At 36.6% G+C, this 25,358-nt stretch overlaps 2 protein-coding genes across 2 annotated transcripts in view; one reads left to right on the top strand and one right to left on the bottom strand.

Moving 5' to 3' along the window:
- Positions 1–389: 389 nt before the first annotated feature.
- LOC113061934 (DNA-binding protein SATB1-like) lies at positions 390–7,726 on the bottom strand. Its single transcript, XM_026231447.1, has 8 exons — positions 7,684–7,726; positions 6,541–6,584; positions 5,970–6,081; positions 4,632–5,014; positions 4,326–4,520; positions 3,999–4,154; positions 2,283–2,480; positions 390–2,096 (listed from the first exon to the last, which is right to left on the bottom strand). Exons 1-8 carry the CDS (start codon positions 7,724–7,726, stop codon positions 1,536–1,538), a joined length of 1,692 nt encoding a protein of 563 aa, XP_026087232.1. The 3' UTR covers positions 390–1,535.
- Positions 7,727–7,745: 19 nt separating this feature from the next.
- The window catches only part of LOC113062248 (potassium voltage-gated channel subfamily H member 8-like), a 39,675-nt gene continuing 22,062 nt past the window's right edge, over positions 7,746–25,358 (top strand). Inside the window, exons 1-6 of the mRNA XM_026231967.1 lie at positions 7,746–7,954; positions 16,470–16,703; positions 18,208–18,339; positions 21,414–21,544; positions 21,638–21,872; positions 22,728–22,885. Of these exons, the coding sequence (XP_026087752.1) occupies positions 7,879–7,954; positions 16,470–16,703; positions 18,208–18,339; positions 21,414–21,544; positions 21,638–21,872; positions 22,728–22,885 (966 nt within the window). The 5' untranslated portion in view covers positions 7,746–7,878. The remainder of the gene's footprint in view (positions 7,955–16,469; positions 16,704–18,207; positions 18,340–21,413; positions 21,545–21,637; positions 21,873–22,727; positions 22,886–25,358) is intronic.

The raw sequence follows: 25,358 nt of genomic DNA, 5'->3' as shown, positions 1-25,358 counted from the left end.
TCTGGTAATCACATATTGACAGTCCGTACCCCTAAAAGCACCTGTCCTCAGACCATAACTCTTATATAATAAAATATATATTCACTAAAGAAAGCTGCTCATATGTGGACGAATAAAGAGTTATATATAAGTATATATATATTCTTTAAAATATTCTTCTAATTTTCAACATTACATGATTTCACTCAACTATTTGTCAACACTGTCAGACCTTTATGAAAATAAAATGTCAGTTGGATTTTCTAGATATTTTCCCTTATTTTAAGTAGACTGTCAATTCTGACTCTATTTAGCAGAGAAATTGTTATATGTTTATATGTTTAACCATCAGAGTTAAACATGTAAAGCTCACTTTCTAGTTTTTCAATAAAATGGCTTTTAATATAATGAACAATAACAAACGGTACAGATTTATTGTAATTCATTAGAGAGACTGATAGTACTGTTCACAGTAATTCAAAGTGCTGTTTCTATTGTGTTTTGTTCTATTGACAAATAATACAGTAATGTACTGTTTCTTTCTAACATTTAATACATCGCGGTTTCAGGATCTCTGGCAACAGTTCTTGTAAAAGACAACACTGTCTGGATGAATATGCCACCCTTAACACTGACTGACATTGCCCACCACCTGCAAAGATTCATTTGAGGGTTTGAGTAGAAAACTAGAAACAAACAATATATAATACTACTATAGAATTGCAAATCTATTCATTTAGGGGTGTAAATATTTGCTATAACAACAATTCAAATTTGCAATTCTTCCTGAAAATGGCGACTTAATTTGGATTGAATACTGTAACAACTCCATTTAATTTCCATTGTCAGACCTGAGCATTTTTACACCCCTAATATTAATAAAAACTTTTTTAGACATAAGAACAGTGATGTTTAATGAATACTTTCCATTGCAATTCCTTTGTGGATTGGAATTGGAATCCTCAATATTCCACTTCCATAGCCCATTCAAAGTATGACGTTTTAATAAAACACCTTGTGCATAAAGGCACAACCGTAAATACGCTACATGAAATTGTAAAGTCACCCGGTTTAATTGCGGTTTCTTTGTTTAAATGGGATTTAATAGACTACTGTTCAAAAATGTGAGGTTGGTAGGATATTCTTAAAATCTTTTTGACGTCGCTTATGCTCACTTAAGCTGCCTTTATTTGAAAAAAACACAATAAAACCAGTTATATAGTGAAATTTTTTATATTTTAATATATTAACATTTTTATTTATTCTTTTGATGGCAAAGCTCAATTTTTACTTTGCTGATTTGCTCAAGGAACATTTATTATTTTCAATGTTGAAAACCGTTGTGCTTCTTAATATTTCAGGGGCATTATTTTTCTGGATCGATGACGATGAATAGAACATTCAGAAGAACAGTATTTATTTGAAATAGAAATAAGTTGTCCCGTTATAATTGTCTTTACCATTATATTCTATCACTTTTATGCATCATTGCTAAAGTATTAATTTCATTCAAACAAAATGACCCCAAGCTTTTGAACAGTAGTTTATGTATTTTTTTAGGAGTTTATGAATTGGCAGTAAGCGGGGCTATCATCACGCTCCTCCTTACAAGGAAGCTGCTCCTCTTTTTTAATAGTAATGATAAAGCGAGTTTGTGTAGATGCATTCTGCTCCACCGCACCATCTTGTTTCCCTGTCATCATGTTTGCATTTGTCTCCTCATCATTTTCCACTGTACTCCTGCATTCCTCCTCTGCCTCCATGTAATCGTCTTCCCTTTCCTCAATCTCTCCTTCTCCTCTGTTGTCCTGTTCTTCCTGTCGAAGCCAGTTGTGACCACTGAAAAAGCTAAGAACGGCCTCTTTGGCTACTCCCAGTTGAGCAGACAGCGTATGAATGTCCTCTTGATCTGGATGTAGTCCTACTTCCTGAATGAAACTCTGCAGAACTGCATGGGCTTCTGGTGGTAAAGACCTGCCTCCAATATCTGAGCCCATGTGAGAGTCTTTGGGACATCCAGTGATGAGATGCTGCTGGAGGAAGTGTTGATGATGCTGAGGTGGAATTTGGTGTAGTTGTTGGTGCTGTTTTAGAGGCACCATATGCTGTGGCATCACCTTTAGAAAAACAAATCAATAAAGTAAATAACTATTGGATCTAACACATCAAAACATGGTTGATTTAAGGCCCATATTAGTAAAATATATCTAAACAATAATTTACAGTCAGTAATCGAATAATCATAATGTACTGAAATTGTTTACAGAAACATTTTAATTGTAGAAGTTAGTGTGAGCACTCACTTGTAGTTGTTCAGTCAGTGGTCTTGTGTGTTTTTCAGAGTAGAACGTCTGCCCGGTATTGCTCTCCTGGTCATATATAACATCTCGCTCGGATTGGCTGAGATTTAGGAACTGGCGTATCAGAGACAGATTTTCCCACAGTGTACGATTCTGAGGCGATGGCTCCTCCTTCCAGCGCAGGAGCTCACACAGCCAGCCCTAAAACACAGACACATATACAGCGGGGTTCAAACATCAGAGACCATGTTGAAAATTTGCTTCAAAATCTGATTTAAACCTAGGAATCCTGTTATAGGAATTTCGACCATTTAAAAGTAGAAAAATGTTGTGATGTAAAATGAATAAGAAATGATTAATTTACGCCTTCCATGACATAAATACTGTAATAATTATATTCAATATTTATATGTATGAGATAAATATTTAAATGTCAAGCAATATTTCAAACTCTGCAGTATTTCTAGGTCATTATTCAAATAAGCAAATTTGTGCTATAAACTATGTGCAGGGCTCGTAAAAATGCTAGCTCGACTCCCCGGGGCTAGCATACACCACACAAACATAGAATTGATTAATCTTCTGCGTCTCCTTGTGCTTAAATGGACACATACACACACAATAATTTGAAGATACAGTACCAGTCTAGGAAAGTATTCTCTTAAACGGTTGGTTAAGTGAAGTGAACATGAACAGAAAGAAATTGGATGTGTATCATTATATTAGATCTGTGCATCAATACTTATGTTATTAATGTTAATCAAACAACAAAACACAAGCTTTTTAATGGATTTTTTATTTAATTTATACAGTGAACACTCTGCAGTGTTATTATACATTATGACATTTCTGTGCCAGAACAATAATGTTAGACCTTACTTTATTTGTAGCTTTGTTATATTTTATTTATGTATACTTGTAATTAGTTTTAGTTTTTATTTTTTTTATTGACGGTTCATATATAATAATAATATATGACTTTTTGCTGTGGTTTCGAAGTACTTAAAATTTTCTTTAAATATATATTTTTTTTCACTCAATGAAAAAAAAAAAAGTAAAAAAAATTATTTAGTATAATCCAAACCATGAGTTGTGTGATCGCTGCACCCTACAAGGTTTGTTATTTGAAAAAAAAGTTTTTCATGCTGATTTGTCCGCAGCGAAGTTCAGCCGATGTCTTTTTTATTCAGCCTAGTCAATTCATTTTGGGTTTCCAAAATCTGAAGCCTCTGCAAAATATATTGAAATAGAAAAGAGTTATTTTAAATCGTAATAATATTTAAAAATATTTCAAAATAGCGGATTTTACTGTATTTTGGATTAAAAAAAAAAAAAACTAAAAAAAAATTATGTTAATGATCTGATTTGTAACGGATGAAATTCCAATTAAAACATTTCCACTAGTGGTTTAGACTTTTGGACTGTACTATACATATTTTCTCATAAAACTGGGATAAAACCCAATTATTTTCATAATGACTATATTATATGCATTCAAGTTATATACTGCAAATGTCTATTAGTCCTATAATTCCCAGGATTCATATAAACATTTATTATATATTTAATCAAGTATGAAATGTATAAAACTCAAACGCAATGTAAATTGCTTTGGATAAAATGCATAAATGTACTTGTAATGCCTAACTTTTGTTTTTCCTTTTAGAGATTTTTTTGTGCAGTCTAGACCAATGTTCTCCTTCAGTGCACGTGACGTACCTGACTCTTTGCCGCAGAGACTTTTGCAAACAAGGCCTGTGACACTTTTGCTCGTCTCATTTCCTGCTGTATTTCATCATAGATGCCATAATTTATTCCAGAATCAACGCATTCCACTTTGACTACAATGTCCTTGGAAAGAGGTGAAAGTTTTGCCTGTAGTGAGAGAGACACTTTTGTAGACATTGGCTAATGGTACTTGAATATTTTTATTATTATTACTATGGTTATTACGAGTTTGTCTAAATAAGTTGCACGGTCCATAGAGATTACAGCACAAGTTATTTTGCATCTCAGGTCCATAATAAAATTTGAGTGACAATGAACCTGAATGGGCAGAGGTGAGCTGGTATTGGTGTTGTAGGTAGAGTTGAGGTTACGCTCTCTTTCCTCCAGATAAATGGAGTCTCTCTGGCTCTGCGGGAGTTGCAGGAAGCTCTGCATGGCCCTAAGGTTCACTAAAAGAGACTGAGATGCGCACCGTGGGTCCTCTTCCTTGCGCAAGATCTCTGACAGCAAGCCCTGTTGCAAGTGATATCATGGATAGACACTATATTATGTGTACAGATACAAAACACTTAAGAGATATGAACGTACGACAAGAAATTCTGTTGCTTAAGATGAGCATGTTACCTGAGTCCTGTTAATGGCCACTCGTGCAAACACTGCTTGGGAAACCCCCGCCCTCTTCAGCTCCTCACGCACCCAGAGGTAAATTTCAGGTGACACGTCGTCGACAGGTGAGGGACATTGAGGTACTGTGGTTGGGGAAACACTGCATTTGGGTGGAGTCCTTAGTGGCGCAGGATGAGGTCCGTGCGAGTGCGTGTGAGCGTGTGTGAGAAGTTGAGACATGGCGTGCTGCTGTGAGAGGAGCTGAGCCATCACCAGACCTGGCATTCCAGCCTGCATCTGGACAACACCACATGACTCCGCCCCACTGCCTTCCATTGGCTGCTGGTACATGGTGGGCTGGCTGGAGGATGAGGGTTGGTTGCATTGCCTGCTCATTTCACCTGAGGGGAGATCAAATCTTTAGCAGTTCAAAATTCATATTAAATAACTTGAGTCCGTTTAAAATTCACATTCAAAATCTTTTTATTTTTTTTAAGTATATGCTGCGTTCACTTTTAAATTAAAATTACAATTTTGTACATACACTGCCATTCAAAGGTTTCTGTAAGATATCATTCGTTTTTTTTTTTTTTATTATTATTATTATTGAGCAAGGATGCATCAAAATGTTCAAAAGTGACTTCTATATTGTTACAAAAGATTTTCATTGCAAAACAAAATATTTCTATTCATTTAAGAATCTGAAAACTGAAAAAAAACTGAAAAATTTTTTTAGCACAGTTTCCACAAAACATACACAATAATTATAATGATTTCTAAAGAATGATGTCTAATTGAAGATTGGAGTATTGGTTTTGCCACCACAGGAATAAAATAAATTTTTAAATGTTTTAAAATAGAAAACAGTTATTTAAATTGTAATAACATTTGAGCTTACAGTTTGGCGTAGCCTTGTTAGTATTAAGTAGTCTTGGTGAGTGTAAAAGATTGGCAAACTTTTGAACAGTAATGTACAGTATTTAATTTTTTTTTTATTAAAATAGGTTACTACATTATCATAAATTAACAATGAACAACCATTTTTACAGCATTGCTTACAATTTATAAATATGCTATTATATTGTTAATTCATGTTTGTTCAGAATACATTTAATGTTAACTAATAGAGCTTGAAATATTATAAATGTGTTAGTATATTTAAAAATGTACCTTAATTGATAAATGCTGTAAATGTATTGTTCTTTGTTTAAGATACCTACTGTATTACCAAATAGTAACAAATTAAACTTTAATGTAAAATGTTAACAAAATACAAAAAAAAACTACATAAAGAAGGCTATAAATGTGTGTATATATTATCTATTCTTGGACAACATACAGTAGGTTGCTACTCACCCATCATAGATTTGGCCCTCTTGTAGTGTTTGTACCACTCGCCGAACTCCTGACATCTCGCAGCAGAGATGCTGGCATAGTAAGTGCCGTTCACTACTGACGAAATCATGCTCTTTCAAACAAAAATATGTGTGTCAATAAGTCAATGTGTGTTTATGTGCTGGGGGAAATAGGATTTTGCCTCTCCTTTTCTTTTCATGTGACTGTAACAGGAATTCAGTAAATAACAGACAGTGCATACTAAATTAAGACTTGAAGTGGAACTGACTAAATGTGTCCAGAAAGGATGTGCTTCAGGTTTTTGTCTCCTTGCTAAATAGATTTAATAGCTGGTTCTCAAACTAGGCATGGATTTTAATAGTAGGGTGTATTCTTCAATGCGGAGAGCACTTCTTAGATCACAGTTATGTTCTTTAACCATGAAATATGAGACAGTTAACCTAATTTTATTCTATAGCTACATGCAATTAAGCTATGGTTGATAAAAAGTGTTTTTAAGTTAGTATACAGGTTAAATAGATGGTGCCTTGCAAAAATAGTTTATTTACAGTGTCTAATTGTGAAGATGTACCTGAGATAATGGACACTCTTTAGCCAGTGTGCAAAGTATGCACACTTCATCTTATTTCTATGGTCTTCTTTTTGTTCTTCTGTTTTGATGGACATTGCAAAAAAAAAAAAAAAAAAAAAAAAAAAAAAAAAAAAATATATATATATATATATATATATATATATATATATATATATATATATATATACATATATATATATATATATATATAATTTCCCAATCATTAGTTTGAATAGGCACACATTGATAATGTCTTTTCTTTTTAACAAACTGGCTAAAAATGTTGTTCTCAAAATACATTAGTAGAGCTACAATGTTTCTCAAATCTATTCCTGGAGGCCTCCCAATCTACACATTTTTGATGTTTCTCTAATCAAACACACCTGATTAAACTCATGCAGGTTTGTAGTATGCTATAACATTCTCAGACATATTACATCAGCAATAGCATTATCTCTCGCCATTTTATATCTACAGTGTGACTTACAACTAAGAACAGTGCATTTAGACCCTAAACGCTTTCTCTGTTTGCGACCAGCTGAGACCAATTGTGTAACTGTATTAAACGTGAGGTGAAACGGACACACTACATGGTGCTCAACACTGACTGAACTAGGCCATACTGTGCGAATGATTAATTACCTTTATGATAATAATGCAGCAAAGTGGGTAATTTACGTACTAAATTCTCTCACTAAACTGGAATCCTACAATGCCTACTGTATCCTATTTTATACAGTATCATATTTCTAAGGCCTATATAGTAATATAAATTACTTAGAATTACTTGATTTTTAACAACAACAATTGTATTTTAAAATACCTATGTGTGAATAAACATTTATATTAACATTATATTACAAGCCATCAGAATTGCACCTTACCTTTTGGGCACAGAAATATCAGCAATTGCAATCTGGGCCTCTGAAGAAAATTGGGTTTTTGAAAATATTTTTTGTCTAATAATAGGCTAATTTGTCTGCTAAACTGTTTAATTTTTTTTCTTACTGATTTTACTTGCTCGCAGGCTTCACAGGTTATATGGCCTACTTTTTTCTGAATTTGTAACTTTTTTGTCATTTCTTTTTTCGCTTTAAAAAAATAGACTATACATTGACAATACGCTATTTACCTGACGCGCACCTGCGTGTGTCACTCCCAGTGCCACGGGCGCGCGCATCCCCATCCAGCCTGCTCTCGCGCTTGTGAGAGAACGGGATTCTCCGTTTCTCAGTTCCCTGAAAGCTCAGTTTCACCGAAGTGCTTCAAACTGTCCCTGCCTTTGTCTCAGACAACGCCGCGTCACTTTGATGGGGAATTCGATATCAGGGCGGGAAAATGCCTGTTATGAAGGGATTGCTCGCGCCACAGAACACATTTTTGGATACTATAGCGACGCGTTTTGACGGCACACGTGAGTTTATGAGATGGCATTGTTACACTATTGGTATGCAAAGACTATTTTGGGGTTTCTAATGAGACATTTTTTTTTCTGAAGCTAGACAGAAAGTCATTTGCTTGGTCGTCTAAGTAGACACGTTTGTAGAAGCAAGTGGACTGTATATTTACTATGGCAACAGATTAAAAGCATAACGATTTATTAAATAATATTAAGTTTAGAAATGACTAAGTCAGAGTGGAATTAGCTTCTTATATGTGAATCATACAAAGTGAGTAAAATCGAAAAAACTAATTGAGGAAAAATATATGAATAAAATCATTATGCTTATGCCTAAATAACAATTTGTGATTTGCTTCTCAATTTTAAAAGTTCTGTTTTGTGTTTGTTCTTCTTTGTAATTTAAAAAAAAAATATTCAGCGTTGTGTGCTTCATTGTTTCAGCTCTATGTGAGAAATGTACAATACTCGTTCAAAGTACTTGTTGTCCTATTGTCAATATCACATAAATACTGCAGAGACACTTATATAATTTTAAGTTGAGGAGCAAACTCAATCTGTACACACTTAAGATTTTTTTCTGAATTTGGATTTTTTAATTTTTTTTTATTTGTTTCACACATTGTATATCCATGCATTTTGTTGTTGTTGTTGTTGTTGAGTTTTGGATTGAAAGCACAATATTGCTTTCTAACTGAGCATCTGCTCACTCAGCACCATGGACAGCGCAAAAGGGCAACCCCTTGGTTAGATCAGTCAGAGCACTTGGGCTGCTTTGATGCTTAGATCAGTTGTTCTCAGTCTCACAGAACTGCACATTTTGGAGTCTCCCTCATTTGACACACCCTTTCCAGGTCTTGGAGGTGCCCTACTGACAATCTGATGTGTGGAATCAGGTTTGTTAGGTTAAGGAGACCTCCAGAATGTGCAGATCCACTTAGATAGCTGTGCATAATTTGGCTGTCCTGATGTTTTTTTTTTTCATATAGAGCTTAAGCAGGGTTGGTAGGGATAACAGTAACAATCAAAGGGCTGTTTAATTAAAGTTCAGACCAATAGCCCAGATCATGCATGAAAAAAGTTGTGCTTAACATCCTGATGAAATCCCTGCATAGCTCAAGGTAACGACCAGCATCGATCAAATATAATTGGTTGACCACAGACCAGTCAGGCAGTATTTCATCTCAAGGCATGTTGTGCAGTTGAAAAAATGAGTCTGTCTGGATTTCTTTTGTGCGATAAAAGTTTACTGATTTCACCAAGCAAAGCCTGTCAGCTTTTATCACTTTGTTTCCTAAGTGTTTTTGTGTCCTAACAGAAAGATCTTGTACCATCCTGTCTTATCACATCCCACATTTAGGTAACTTGTTTCCCCCCACCCAGGTCTCAGGTTTGAGAAATGAAAGCCGAGACTGTGTTTTATTTTAGCACAGGAGAGATATTTCCCACCACAGGAATCCTTCTCAAGGGACATGATGTCCTCTGGGCTGCTGGGTCCATATATTACCAGACCGTGATGGCATATACCCATGTGACTGTGGTTTGTACTGCAGGGGAGACTACCTGTATGGCTGTCACACCTTGGGTTGCCACAGGTAACATGTCTGAAATTAGCGCAGGAATGGCTGGAAATAGCACCTGTCATATTGGAAGAAAAGTGACAACAATGACACAGGGGGCAATAATAGAGAACATCCCATTAGGCGTTATCCATGGTAGCTCTCCAAAAATGGTACATGTGGAGAGCATTAACAAAGTGTTGTTGTTTTTTTTAAATGGTGGATGGATGTTGTATTCATTACATCACAGACAAAAATGAAAGAGCATGCGGCCAAGCCAAAGCAGAAATGCTGTTGCCAGTTTTGATTTTGTATGTGCTCTATAAAGCCAAATAATTTGTGAGGAAAATGTGATGCTCATCCATACAAAATTGCCACCACAATGCAAAAGTTTTGTGTAGTTTCTAGGGGTTCGTCATGATATTCAAGGTGGTTGCTAGGTGGTCTCTATGTAATTTTCGTCTCTAGAAATGGTCTGCTTGCCTTTTTTAAAGTAAGTCTATGGATTTCTTTGTCAATTTTATCAAATGCCTGTTGAAAATTGCAAGTTGGACCTTTCTTAAACAACCTTAAGTATTTTGCAGAAATCTTAAAGAATGTTTCAATAGTTTTTGCCAGTCCAGTCAAAGTCACTGTGGTCCAAAGCAACATGCAACACCATTAAAGGAATAGTTCACCCAAAATTAGCTATAATTCAGGATGCCAATGAATTTGTTTGTTGGAGAAATTTAGCATTACATCACTTGCTCACCAATGGATCCTCTATTCAGTGAATGGGTGCCGTCAGAATGAGTATCGAAACAGCTGATAAAACATCACAATATGGACTTTCGTTCTAGCAAGTAAACCACAACATTCCAGTCTATCAGTTAAGGTCTTGTGAAGTGAAAAGCTGTATGTTTGTAATAAACAAATTCATCTTTCATATGTAACTTCAAAATATTGCTTCCAAATAAAATAATAATATTGCTTCCTCTAGTGAAAAAATCATGTTGTCTGATTCAGATAAATATATGCAAAGATCAAGCACCATTTACACAGCAAAAACAGTTCTAAACAAATATGTTGGTGGATTTTGTTGTGGAAGAACAGCAGGGGGATGACTTTAGACCTTATCACTGGATGAAGTGTTAGTATGGATTTGGACTTTTGGCCAGAACAATGGTTTAAAGTTAAAATGCCTGGATGGATTTCAGCTTTTCATTTTACACAATGGACAGGAGTCCTGTGGACTAATGCTTTTTGGATTCTTATTCTGATGGCACCCATTCACTGTGGAGGATCCTATCCCTTTAATTGGTTTCAGAGTTTTAAAAATTGTTAACCATGAGTATGATAAATAGAAAAGTAATGCTTTCCTTAACGAGAACTGCTAATTACACCCTTGACTTCATAATCTTGTGCAACATCCAAGTTACATAAGAAAACATGCTGACTTGTTATTGTCAAGAGAAGCTATACATGTTTTAAACTCCCCTCTGCAGCATCCTAATGTGTGTGCTAGCTGTTATGCCTTAATATTCCATCAAGATGAAAGATTTCAAAATACTCTTTTCACACAGGTACCTGTCAGGATAGCATATGCTGGGTAATTACTGTAAAGCAGTGTGTGTGTGTGCATGTGTGTGTGTGCAGTTGTGTGTTACCCAAAGAAAAAGAGAGAGTGTGGTTAACTGTGAAAGAGTAATTTAGAGTAATTTTGGATGAGTCCTTTTAAAAGAACACTTCAAGTAGATGCTTCCGTTGGTAAAATTACAAAGCGCAGGGTTAGACATCCAAGTCAGGTAATGGAGATATTTCAGGCGGTTCACTCTTGCATGTAATGCATAATCACACTGCCAGTGACTGGCAGCTGGGTACAGATCTGCAGGTCTAAAAGATGGTGAAATTGAGGCTGTAGACTATGAGAACAATGTGTGTCTGTTGTTTGAACTTGGGATAGAGATGTCAGTGTGCTGTTCTTCTGTTGTTCACTGAACGTCATACAGAGCTGAAACTGAGCTCATCAGTCATCATTAGGGAAGTAAGAGAGGGACTGGAAGCCTAAGAGGGAAAACAAAACAGATGCTAAAGAAAACATGCAGGGAAATCAAGCAACATAACATGGTTTTTTGCCTTTTCATAACACAGGCTGGCATTATTGGAAGGTGGAAACAGGACACTGTGAGGATGCAGTCCACACGTATCAGCCCGGAATACAGAATACTCTCACGTACTGTTCCAGAGTTTCTGAGAATGGAATTCCGGAAACGTGCCGGTCTAGACTTTCGGAACCATCTTCCTTTGTCTTATTAACATTCTGAGAATACATTTGTGTGCTCTGGCACGAACCACGAATTGAAACTAAATTTGACAGGACCCTGCTGAGACTGTGACAAAAGATTATGTAACCAAAACAGATTAGTGAAATAAAAAGGTTGAAATGATTAGATGTGATGGAGCCATTTCATACTGTTCCTATTGCTGCTTTGTTTATTGCTGAAAGGTTTTTAGCACCATATTCAGACGGTTTTAAATGAGTGTGCCTAGTTTCTTGATAGCTCCATCCTGCCAGTAGAGCTCATTAGTGTTGAGTATTTAAAAACATTTTTACTTAGATTTAAGAGTCTGTTATAAAGTAAAATACTTAGCTCATATCAGTTAAGAAGTTGAAGAAGCCTGTTCTCAAATGTTAGCATAAGACATTATACATGATACATTATTCAATGCACTCTTTCAAGGATTCAGAACAAGAAGAGAGTCGAGATCTCAAACCTGCAAAATCAGGGCCAAGCTGAAAAATACTTAACCATAAGCTCTCCATACATGGAGTTTGAAGGATGTCCCCTAAACTTAGAATACTAGTGGATGGCTAACTGCAGCGGTTCTCAATTCCAGTCCTCGCGACCCCTGCTCTGCACATTTTGTATGTCTCTCTTTGTTAACACACCTGATTCAGATAATCAGCTCATTAGAAGTTAGCACTGTGTATGAACTGTGTTCCCATTAATAATGGTCCCTACACAGTGTTGATTTCCCCTGAGCAGGGGAAATCTGTTGAAGTTTACTTCACTAAGGAACATTCATTCACAAATTTGTGCTGCGCAACGTCGTTACACATGGACAATTGTGACATCATATACCCTGGTAAATAAATACAATTTAAATTCACGTCTCGCACACTTCAATGCACTATGAATGGAATATATACATTTGCTTCAAAGTGGAATCATGGTGGAATATCCTGTGATGTCCACTTGGCAGGGCACAGATGAACAGAACAAATGTCTGAAGCGATAAGAGATGTACAAAATGTGCAGAGCAGGGGAGCTTGAGGACTGGAATTGAGAACCGCTGGCTTAGTCTATACTGTGCTCTGTACAGTGCACACTATCTGTTTTTTTTTTTCTTTTACAAATAGTATGTGAAGCAGTATGCAGTATGCAATGAAAAACATTTAATTCGGAAAGATATGTTCAGTTATGACTTAGGAGAATAACATTTTTTATTTTATTTGTTTTTTTTATTTATGTATTTATTTTATTAAAGGCACTGTAAAGGTAAATACATAAAACACATTCATTGTGTGGCACTTAAAAATAATTTGGCACCTATTTTTATTTCTTGTACTGTAGGAGCCAATGGCTCCTTAAGTGATTATTTTTGTTTGTCTGGAGCCCTGTTATATAATTAGTACTTTGAAATGTCTTTGTTCTTTGACAGAAAATTGTACAGAAAAGTAATTTTGGGGATAGATTGTCCCTTTAAATAATTATTTTTGCTATTCTATTTTGTGCCAGTAGTGACACAGAATTTGCTTAAATGAACTTTAACTATTGATTTTAAATTATTGTTTTGATTGTTTCAGAAAAAAAGTTCATTTTTCATGCAGTTCATATCATGTACATGAAAGGTCAAGTTTAGCACAGTGCTTTGTTGCACACTATACATTTTATGCAGTGTGATCTAATTGTGTACTGCACATTGAGACAAATAGAATTTCGTGCTGAAAAAGCATACTACAGTAGCAGGAAAAATAAAAGTATTCTAGTAACACAGTGTTCTGATCATGTTTCTCAGAGACTAGAATATCCGTGATTCCTGTAAAGCTCACATCTAGCATCCTTTCTAGTCATCCATGACACACCTTGGGTATCTATTTAATGTACAGAGAGCTTTCAAATGCAAGACTGCATTGCAATAGAAGGTTCCAGCGTCTGTCCTATCATTCCCTCCCCCAAACATCTCTCTCTCTCTCTCTCTCTCCATGTCAACCAGTTGTTCTCTCCATTCCTCTTTTCCTTGCGTTCTTCCTCCCCTCACTAATCATACTGCCTCTTTAAATAGCTCTCAGGTGTTCTTTGGGACATCGACTCACAACAGGGGGACAGAGGGGGGAAGTTTGTGTGTGTTTTATGCAACAATCTGGGGCAGATGAGAAATGTGGACGTTCCCCCCTCTATCTCCTTCCTCACCTGTTTCCTCCCCTCCATCTTTCTGAATGCTTTTTCAGTTAAAATGCAGTTTCTTGGATAAAAACACACATACACACAACACACACACACACTCTTTTTACAGCCTGTATCCAGTCTGTCCAATTAAACATAAACTGACAGAGTAAACCACATGAGGTCTAGTATGGAAATGAGAGAGGATGATATATATACATATATATATATGTATATATATATATATATATATATATATATACATACATATATATAATTTTTTTTGCTTGTGACACATGAAAACGTGTCTGAGGATAGGGAAAGGACACATTTTGCCCAATGAACATGTACACTGCATGCATAACACAAATATGCTTAGATATCCTCAAACACTCAGCTCCAGCTTGGAATGAACAAGTAGGTTTTTTCGACTGTTGTCGTATTGCTAGCCCAGAGGTTATGACCTGGGAGTGAGAGGATGGACAGTAAGATTGAGAAATTTCTCTTCTGGGATGTGCTGTCGTCTGTAGACTGCAGAACCAGTAGGGCTAGTAGGGCCATTGAAAAAATAATCATAGCAACTGTTTTCAGTCATTAATTTTGTATGGTTTTGCTCTGTGGATTCTGTCACAGTGCTTAATATAAGCCACATCAGATGGGCGTACACATAATAGGCTATGTAGGATATCAGAAGGGTTGCATCATTGTTGATCCTGAAACAACATTCCAATCAACCAATCAGAATTGAGATATAACTTTTCAGGAAATATCTGTTTTAGGCTTACAAATCAAGGTTAGGTGTTTCTTCACCATGGTTAATCAGTTATCATTTCCCACTGATTTTAGGAATAAATTATGGATAGGGTTAGGTTTAGTTGTAGGGATTGGATTAAGTCTATATTTTTGGACAATAATGTTGATCCAGGAACATGTCTTACTAGGGAAAATCATGGCAACCCGAGCGATCTGATGATTATACACCATGATCGATCTTAAAGACGTCTATACGATCTACTTTTCAGGCGTATCGTTGAAATTGTGTGTCGTTCCAAACCTGTATGACTTTCTTCTGCTGAACACAAATAAACATGTTTTTAAGAATGCTGTTATCCAAAGATTTTTGGCTCCTATTGACTTCAATTGTATTTATTTTTCATATAAAGGGTGCCAAAATATTATTCAAAATATTTTCTTTTGTGCTTCATAGAAGAAAGAAAGTCATGTTGAGTCAAGGATGAGTTAATGATGACAGAATTTTCATTCTTGTGTGGAGGAATTGTCTTTAAAGGGAATGCGCCCTTTAAGAAAATCCCAGTTATTTCTTGATTTTTAGCAGTATTGGTCAATGATTGATATGGTGCTGATTTGCATCCATAAAGAACGTTCCACAGTCCATTCTGCTGTCTAACTTATGCCTCTTCAGCCAAACAGCAGATATGAATTGTTATTCTTTTCGTTACTCTTTCACATTTTCCTTTGCTTTCTCACTCTCTTTCTGTCTCTCTCAGCATCATTCTTTTCCATGCCATTTAAAAAAAATTGCAGTTATTTCTCTCTCATTGTCCCTCTTCTCATATCTCTCTGGGTCCGACCTCCAAACACGCACAATGTTATAAATGAGAGTCTAACTTTTACTTTTGCTTATGTGAGCAGAACAAGTCAAGGTAAAGTGGTTCAGCACCAAACGTCTGTCTTCTCGCCACGTGAACCCTTCTCATAAATGCCAGTGCTTAATAATGCTTGTGCGTGTTAGTCTGGGGATTCAGGGTGGAGGCTCGCGAGCTGTCCTTCGAGAAGCATTTACAAGGCATTGTTGTTGTATTCATTTAAGATGCGTGGATGCTATTAATCTGCTTTGACACAATGACAGGGTGAAACAATAAAACAAGATGGAATACAAAAAAAAACTTATCCAGGCAGGAAATTGGTTATGTAAAGAAAGCGAAACAAAGCCTTTCACACGAATAGCAGCTGAAGCTTTCAAAGACATGTCATGCAAGGTCATGTGACTAACAATGCTTAAGACAAAAAACATATGGTCCAGTGAAGCCTTTAATAGTTCCTAAAACATAAAACTTATTTAACCAATTAAATGAAGAAAATGAAAAGGATATTTAAGCATTACAACTTAACAGATAAACTAAAGTTTATTTACCAAATCAGTATTCTAATGATTTTTGCAGTCCGTAATGAAGTCTGTAATGGTTAAATAATGGCTGCTGAAAATTCAGCTGTGCCATTAAGGGGGGGGGGGGTATTGAAATTAATGGATGGAAGCATCAATTTCAAACATTCAGTTGTTTATGATCAGATTGCTCTCTTGCTCACTTAAAAAGTTGTTAAAAAGTTAAACTGTGGTATCATGAACATAGCAAGGCATCTTTGCCCCTGATTTGTCCCTTTGCTGATAACAAGACATTTATGTGTCAAAACAGCAAACTAAAATCCTATGGGAGCATCTGGTTAAAATGTAATAAAGGAATAACCAGTAATAATAAAGATCATTAGGCTAAAACGTTTGCTTGATGTTTGTGTTTCTACTAGACAGCAACTTCATCCTGGCCAATGCACAAGTGTCCAAAGGCTTCCCGATTGTGTACTGCTCGGATGGATTCTGTGAGCTTACTGGATTTGCTCGAACCGAGGTCATGCAGCAGAGCTGCGCATGCAAGTTTCTGTATGGGCCAGAGACTAGCGAGCACATCATTCTACACGTGGACTCTGCATTCGAAGAACGTAGTGAGTTCAAGGAGGAGATAATTTTCTACAAAAAGAATGGTGAGAAGAACAATTTTTTGGATAATGCATTTTGCTTGGTGGTGTTGCTGCAAAGCTTGTTGTACATGTAAATACACTCAATGCAATGCATTTTGGCAAATACTAGATGTTTAGTGTCTGACTTAGGTTGAGTTTCATTTGCAGTAAAGCTATTAGCAGCAGTTAAAAAGAGACAAGTAATAATACATGGAAAGTTGTGTGATCCATCACTAGTAATAGCACATGGAGGTATTACAACACACCTTAACAAAGTGAAATCTCTAGCCATTGTTAGAAGCAGATGGTTTTATTAGAGCTGGTTGGCCAAAAGCACCAGAGAGACTCTAAAGTCGGATTACAAACTAAAGTCCAGCAGGTGTGCAAGTTTATTTGTGGAATTTACGACGACACTGAGAAAGATTCAAACTAAACCATCCTGTAATTTCCATTGATAAAGTATATCTCACTCCCTTTTGCACTTTATTCTTCTATTCAAGGGGCTCTGAAATGGTACATTTTAACATCGGAGATTTATCAAAATAGAAATCCTTCTCCTTTCACTGGATTAATTACTAAAAAGTACCATAGTACTGTTTTTTGGAGCGGGCAGCATAGTGGTACATGGTGTTCATTGAAGAATATAGAAGTACTATGTACACATAATGGTTTATAAATAGCACAACACTATATGTCTGTAAGTGTACTGTATAAAAAGGGCATTAGATAGTAACAATGATAATATTTGTATAATTTATTATGATTACTTATTATTATATATTATATTATATTACATTATATTTTAATATATATGTGTAATATGTCTATGTGTGTATTTGGTTTGCCAAGGTCTTCAAATGGTGCTGTGGCATTTTAACACCTCCTTGTACCTTTTCCATGTGCTGATTTTCCTCTCCCCCCTTGTTCTATGTTGAATGGAACATCTCCAGCACACTTGTTCTAGGGAGCGTTATTATTTCATCCCCTTTTTCTTCTCCATAATGGTGAGGCTTTTTCATGAGGAAATAAGAGATTCGACAAAGACTTCTCCAGCTGTGAGCAATCAGACGGTATTCCCCCAGGGGCTTCCAGTAACGGCTACTGGTGGAGAGAGAAACACACAGACACACACACACATAAATGCCCTGTCGCACACATACACCCACACCATTCAAAACACACAGACAAACAAGCATTCACGCACACACCTACGCCGGAATTGGATAGCATAATGGTGCTGCTCTTTTTGGATGTGCTGGTCTTGTTTTGTTTCAGGTTTTATAGCACTTTAAAATAGACTGGAAGTAATGTTTTGCCAAGTAAGCGAAAAAAAGTGCTTCCTGCAGTTACAACTAAATGAACTAGTTTTATTCAGTGCAGAAATTCTATTTTAAGTCAGGGTGAATTGCAACTCATTTTACTTCTATAATGTAGCCTAGCATATAAAAACTTGCCCTTCATTGTCACATTTTACAGCGTGAATGTCTTCTTGCAAACATATATCTTGCCTCTCTCAATTCTACTGCAGGTAGTGTGTTCTGGTGTCTGCTGGATATTGTTCCTATAAAGAATGAGAAAGGAGATGTGGTCCTCTTCCTCGCTTCTTTTAAAGATGTCACTGACACCAAAGCCAAATCTGTACTTGAGGAGAAGAAAGAAGGTTAGTATGTTTAAAACTGCAAAGCTGCTTTGACACAATCTGTATTGTATAAAACACTATATAAGGCTTGACTATGTGGTGGATGTGTGTGTACATGAATTTTCTAGATGGCAAGATATTCATGATTTTTTTCCCTCTGAAATAATATCCACAGATGTCTCTTCCACTAAGTCTAATTTAATGTCCAAGGGGGTTGATTTTTATTTTTATCAACCATGTACATGTGCAGCTGGAGAATTCTGTCACTATTACAGAATGCTGTTAAATACAACCCACACTTTTAGTTGTGGTGGAAAAGACAGAAATCTCCAGCAGCTCGTGTACATGGTTGAACGTTTTTACTAGACAAATAAAAGAAAAAAAATATTTTAAGAGATTTTATTTTATATGCAGTTTCATAACAAGGTTCGGGAGGAGCACGTCAGATACTTAGCCTAATTAACACAGGTGGAGCCACTTAATATAATCAACCTTAGGGTATAAATACAGCTGAATTAGCCTACCTGTCTCCATTGATGGTTTGTCAGCATCCCCCCCTCCATCCCTCCTCCACTAGAGTTAATTTTACACTTTTACATATACGGGGGGGTACTATAGGTTCAGGCCATTCCCGAGCTCGGAGCCCCTGCCCCGGACAGCACGCCAAATATGCACTATAATACTTCAGCTAATTATATGTAAGTGTGAACTCGTGAAATTTTATTATGATTTTATTAAGTCCTCAGGGTCAAAGGTGCCCAGCACATGACACGCAGAAAAAAATATAAGGCTAAATCATGTGCACGATTTACTAATTCGTTCCCTCAATGTACTTAAACGTGCACACGGTTACTATAGCATTCCCTCGATCTACTATTGCGTACACTTGATTTATAAATTGTGTGCACAATTTACAAATTCTATCCCTCGATTTGCTAAATCGTGCGCACGATTTAGCAAATCGAGCGAACATCATGTGCACGATTTACTAATTTGTTCCCTCAATGTACTAAAACGTGCACATGTTTACTATAGCATTCCCTCGATCTACTATTGCGTACACTTGATTTATAAATTGTGTGCACAATTTACAAATTCGTTCCCTCGATTTGCTAAATCGTGCGCACAATTTAGCAAATCGAGCAAACGTAATAGTAAATCGAGGGAACGCAATAGTAATCGTGTGCACGTTTTAGTAAATTAAGGGAACGAATATTGAATCGTGCGCACAATTTATTTATTATTTCTTGCATGGCATGTGAGGGGCTCCTTAAATGTGTCAATAGTGTAAGAAAATGTTTATTGTGTGACTGAGAAGCCAGATCAGATATTGGCCTCAAGCACCAAAGGAAACCATATGGAGCAGGAAATCCCAGTGCAACTGTCTGTCCTCGTCTTTTTTTTCTTTTCACACTTTTACCTTTTGTTCCTTTCTCTCTCTCCCTCCTCCTCAGTGTTTCACGTGACCTGTGCAGCTAGTAAATTGGGAGTACATTTATTAGGATCTATAATAAGTGTTATGCCGCTGGTCTCCCTGCTGACTGCAGCCTTTTATGGATGAGTTTCTGTCGCCCCTCTCCTCCTCCAGCCCTGCAGGCTGAAGTGATCTCTATCCCTCTCTAATAACTAGCCTCCCAGATTTCTCTCTCACTTCGTAGCCCTTCATCTCTCTCTCTCTCTTTCTCAATCCATGTTTCTCTCTCTGTCTATCGCTCCATCCCTTCAGTCCTTTTCCTACTCCTGCTTTGGTTTCCCTTGGTACCTTGTTTGGCAGGGTTGCAATGAGTGACATTTTTCCCCTGTTGCCCTCGGCAATTGAGACTGGCAGCCTGGCTGTCTGCTTGTTTCCACAGCTGGCTGATTTAAAAATGCTACACATTTGTACACACAAACACACACACACACACACACACACACACACACACACACACACACACACACACACACACACACACACACACACACGCATACTACTGGTCAATATCCACAGAGACTCAAGACATTTCATATGTTTTTGGCTCTGTCTCTAACTGTGTAACCATTGCACTACAATACTTTTGTTGACACTTTTTACTGTTTCATTTTTATTTTTGCTACCAACAAGAGCTAACACACAACTAAGCTGATTTCAGCTAATTTTATTTTACTTTCAGCAATTTAGCAGCAAATCTTCAGGGTTTCAGATTGAAGGTTTGGTTGTTCATGTTATGGTAATAGTGTTGTAGTTTTTTTTTGTGTGTGTCTGTGTGTTATTTTCAGCAGCAAAGTTTTAGATTTTCAGATGTGGCTTGGCTTTATAAAACAATCTGCTACACTATAATACTTTTGAGCTATTGTGTAGGAAATGCATCAAACACAGGAAAGAAACCTGAATTTGTCACACCATTTCATGTGTACTTTCATTTCCAGTGTATGGTGTCCCTTTGACTAAATGGTGTAGTTCAAGACATTCAAAGACTAAATCAAATGAACCTACTGCAGTATTTAGCATTCACTCGATCAGCTAGCGAGAACCACAGGTAAAGCAGGTCACCAGCAGAAAGAAAGGAAGTTATTCTTGTTTCACATCAGCTTTTGTGTAACAGCAGTATGGAGGGCAGAAGGAAAACAGGCCACTTTGAATAAAACCGTAAAAGTATTGATGAAAAATATTTTTCTTCACAAAGCAACAAAAAACACTCTCTGAATTATGCACTTTCATCCACCAATAACATTTTGGAGCAGGAACTCAAGATGTCAGAATATGATGGTTTAAATGTTTTTTTAGATACTTGACTATGTATTTAGTTTTTTATTTCAAGTATCTTACGAAAACCAGCTATTGTCACTGTAATGCTACAGAGGTTGAGTTGTTTGGGTGGTATTTTATTTTATTTTATTTTATTCATTTTGCTTATTTTTATTATAAAAATATATAAAAAGAAATGCAAAAACATCATAAATAAAAGCCTCAGTACCACAGGAACTTGTGTCCTCTGGTGTTGGTGTCTTTATGAATTAATGGAATTTATTTTGTGCAGTGTGTTTTTGTTTCTTGATGGATTGTATCCCACGCTGCCCTTGACTTTGATAACAACAGTCCAACCTTTCCTCAGAGTGCCGCCGTGAGAAGGTGAAGGGCGGGTCTCCGTTCAGCTCCACGCGGCTGCGATCTAGCACAGTTCTCTACCATATTTCAGGACACCTGCATAACCGTCAAAAACAAAGTAAAATCAAACTTAACAAGGTGAGACCATTCAAATACTGTGGACATAATACAGAAACTGAAAGACAAAAGAGATGCAGTGACTTCACCATAATTGTCCTCCCTCTTTTTTAGAATGTTTTTGGTGATCCGCCTGCTCTTCCTGAATATAAAGTCGCTGACGCAGAGAAGTCCAAGTTCATTCTTCTTCACTTCAGCACCTTCAAAGCGGGCTGGGATTGGCTGATCCTTCTGGCTACATTCTATGTTGCTGTGACAGTGCCATATAACGTTTGTTTTATAGGTGATCAAGACTTGACACGTAGCACCACTGTCACTGACATTGCCGTCGAGATTCTTTTCATCATTGGTAAGAGAACCCAGTTTTGATCCTCAACATTATATTTCATGGGACAATTACATACTTTGTTTTTCACTCTGAGCATGATTATGATCTATGACATTATCTTTGTTCTAACACATGAGTGTCTTTACACATGATTATAATCAGGTCTTTCAGGCTCTGACATTTTCCATTAACCCTCTGTGGTACAGCGCTGCCACAGGGCAAAATATCATGCGTCTTCGGTGTCCCGCTATTCGGAAAAAATTTAATTGAATTCTAGGAATTAAAAGGTCACCTTTTACAGAAACAAACAATATTCTTTTTGTAAGACATTTGCATTTGAGTTTCTCTCTATGACTGATCTCTCAGTTTTAACCGAACTCTTTCAAGAAGCACACAAGCTGTGCTCCTCAAATTGTGCTATTATTTATTTTTCCTGGATCTTTACGAATTGCTTAAATGGATGTTTTTGTAGACAGATTGCTCACAATTTAAGAATAAAGGATCCCATATGACTTAAATACGAAAGAAAATATGAATGAAAGGTGTGTTTGATTTCAGTTGGGTATAATAAAATAGCAGGACAACCTACAGTACATATATTTATCATTGCTCCTGAAATTTCCTTTGGCTTTGTGACCCTGATAATGCCTCTATTTAGAATGCCTGGTGTTTAGATTTGGTGACAGCGCATTCATTTTAAATGTATTGTTAGTTCCTATTGTTAGTCTGCAGTAACAACCCACTTGACATATGGCTTGCAGAAAAGCATTTTTTGCTGTTATGAATGGTTCAATATACACACTGTCGTTCACTGAGATTATGCTGATGGAGTATTTTGTGATGACGCTGACTCTACTCTTTCTGTTGCTTGGCCAGACATCGTGTTCAGTTTTCGTACTACGTATGTGAGTAAGTCAGGGCAGGTGATCTTCGATGCGCGGCAGATCTGCATCCATTACCTGACCACCTGGTTCATCATCGACCTGGTTGCCGCTCTGCCCTTCGATCTCCTTTACGCCTTCAAAGTCAGCGTGGTGAGTAATGCATACTGTATATTAAAAAATATGTAATGAATGTATCAGGAAAGAAATCTAAATTCAACTTAATTCAATCATTTGTTTTAAATATAAGTTGTCACGGAGTCAACAGCAATGCCAGATCCTTCAGCTCCTCCCACGCATTCACAATCACCCAAATACAAATGTATAAGTGTAAGGTCCTTTCAGTGCATTTCTCTATTTTGAAATCCATTTACTGTACAAGGGCTTCCTCCAGGTAACAGCAGAAAATGTGAAACATTTCCACCTGGGCCTGCTTGAACAGCCATGCACAGTTTTAGACTTTTTCAATATTAATTTTTAGCCCCTCCAGCACTGTATTTAGTTCAGTGATTTGTTTTGTACTTCCTTAAGTGTAAAACCAAATTTTGAGCAGCTGCTGAGTGACCCTGAGTGGGTGGACCATGAAGTCCTTTTGATGATAACATGGATGTAGAACTTTTAATGAGTGATCCTGGGTTCAGGTACAAATAAAGATGTATAACAGGCTCTGAAATTGTCTGACACTGCCTCTGACGTTTCCTCTTCTAAAGCAAGGGTCACAGGCTCCTGGTTTTAATTCACAGAAAAAGACAGTCAGCTTTTCTGGCCAATCCAGACTGGTGGAATCGATCAGTGCCACTTGGACACACACACTTAAAGTGTTGACACATGCAGTAATGAAACCCTGCATCCTTCTGTACGGCGAAAAAATGAAAGAGCACTTGAAATCCACTGAGGCTTATTAAGAGAGGGAGAGGGAAATGCAGTGGACTGTACTTGAGTGCTGCTGTAATACAGACCTTGTTGTCTCTAAGATGTTCCCTCAAATCTGTGCTCCTCTGGTATCCCTTCACATCTGCCCTTCAGCTGCACTACACAAACACACATACACACACAAGCCCACAAAAACAAAACAACTGAATAATTATATTTCTTTTATTTTACTCTCTTCTGCTCTACTCTCTTTTCTACTCCTACTTTTCTTGTTTGTTTCCTGTTCCTTTCCCCTTTCTTTGATTATTTATTTTATATAGTTGTATTTTTATTTATGTATTACATTTTTTTTATTCATGTATTTATTTATTCCTCTCCTTTCCTCTTATTTATGTATCCTTACCTGCCCTGGCTAATTTCCATTCTGTTTCCTCTTATATCCTCTTTTATTCTTTTCCTTTTCCTTTTCCTATCACAACCAATTGCCCCCCCCCCCAGTTTTATCTCCTTTTTTCTACTCTTGCCCGATTTACATTATTTTCCTTTTCCTTTTTATTTACACTCCTTTCTTCTTTTTATTTCTTTTCTTACTTTCCTTTCCTTTCCTTCCCTTTCCTCTCCCCTTTAACTCTGTCTCCTTTTCCCTTTCCTTTACTTTCCTTTCCTTTCCATTCCTTTCCTTTCCTTTCCTTTCCTTTCCTTTCCTTTCCTTTCCATTCCATTCCATTCCATTCCTTTCCTTTCCTTTCCATTTAACTCCCTGTCTCCTTCTCCTGCTTCCTTTCCTTTCCTTTGCTTTCCTCTACTTTTCCTTTTCCCATTAACTCTCTGTCATTACCCTTTACCTCTTCAGTCACCTACACACTGTGAGCAGTATGAGTATGTTAGTTGGTAATACACATTGACACATTACCACATAAAGCTCAGTATATGAACCCCTGTCGTGGCTTTACCCTGTTCACCTCCATTTTCACCCTCCTTATTTCATTTTCAACCAGCTGTTAAGTTCAGCCTCTTTGTTTTTTAAGGACATTAATGTTCATTGGTTTCGCTTCTGAGACCATGATCTCCTGATGTTTATTAATATTTGATTGTCAAGTGAAAGATTGTGGCCATTACAGTGTGGATTATTATTTAATGCTGCAGGGACATGAAAGGCTTGGTTCTCATAGGGATTGTCTGTCTGATTATAATAAGAGAGGCTGTGATGAATATTGCCGCTAGTTACCGCCTGAAGCTCTAGACAAACTGATCTGATAGCAGTGTGTGCACATCTGTTACTGACCTGGTAGTGTGCATGTGTGAAAGTTTGTGTTCAGGTTAATACAAAGAGTTCTTTTTTGTATGTAGTCATAATGAATATGTAGTTATGGAATATATATGAGCTATTTAAAACTCGCTCTTTCGCCTCTAAACCTGCTTTAATACATTAAACATTACACATAATATATATAGATATATATATAATTTTTTGTGGCCAACCTGATGAATATAGAGAATTACATGTCTGCAGGGTCTAACACTGACTTTTTGCACATTATTTTGGTTTTGCAATTTTCATGTTACTTTGAATTTGCTGAGAAATACTAATGAGATACATGTACTTACAGTACTGAATAAATGTAGTTCCTAGTACTTACATGTCATTATTGTTGCTGTTTTAGTCATTAATATTAGCAATGTAAAGTAAACAATATATTTTAACTCAATTTTACATTATCTTTAATTATGTCCATATAAAAATGGGATATTT

The sequence above is a fragment of the Carassius auratus genome, chromosome 44 (assembly GCF_003368295.1).
Source record: "Carassius auratus strain Wakin chromosome 44, ASM336829v1, whole genome shotgun sequence".
NCBI classification, from domain to species: domain Eukaryota; kingdom Metazoa; phylum Chordata; class Actinopteri; order Cypriniformes; family Cyprinidae; genus Carassius; species Carassius auratus.
The sequence above is the reverse complement of the archived record's forward strand: the minus strand, read 5'-3'. Positions and strand labels throughout refer to the sequence as shown.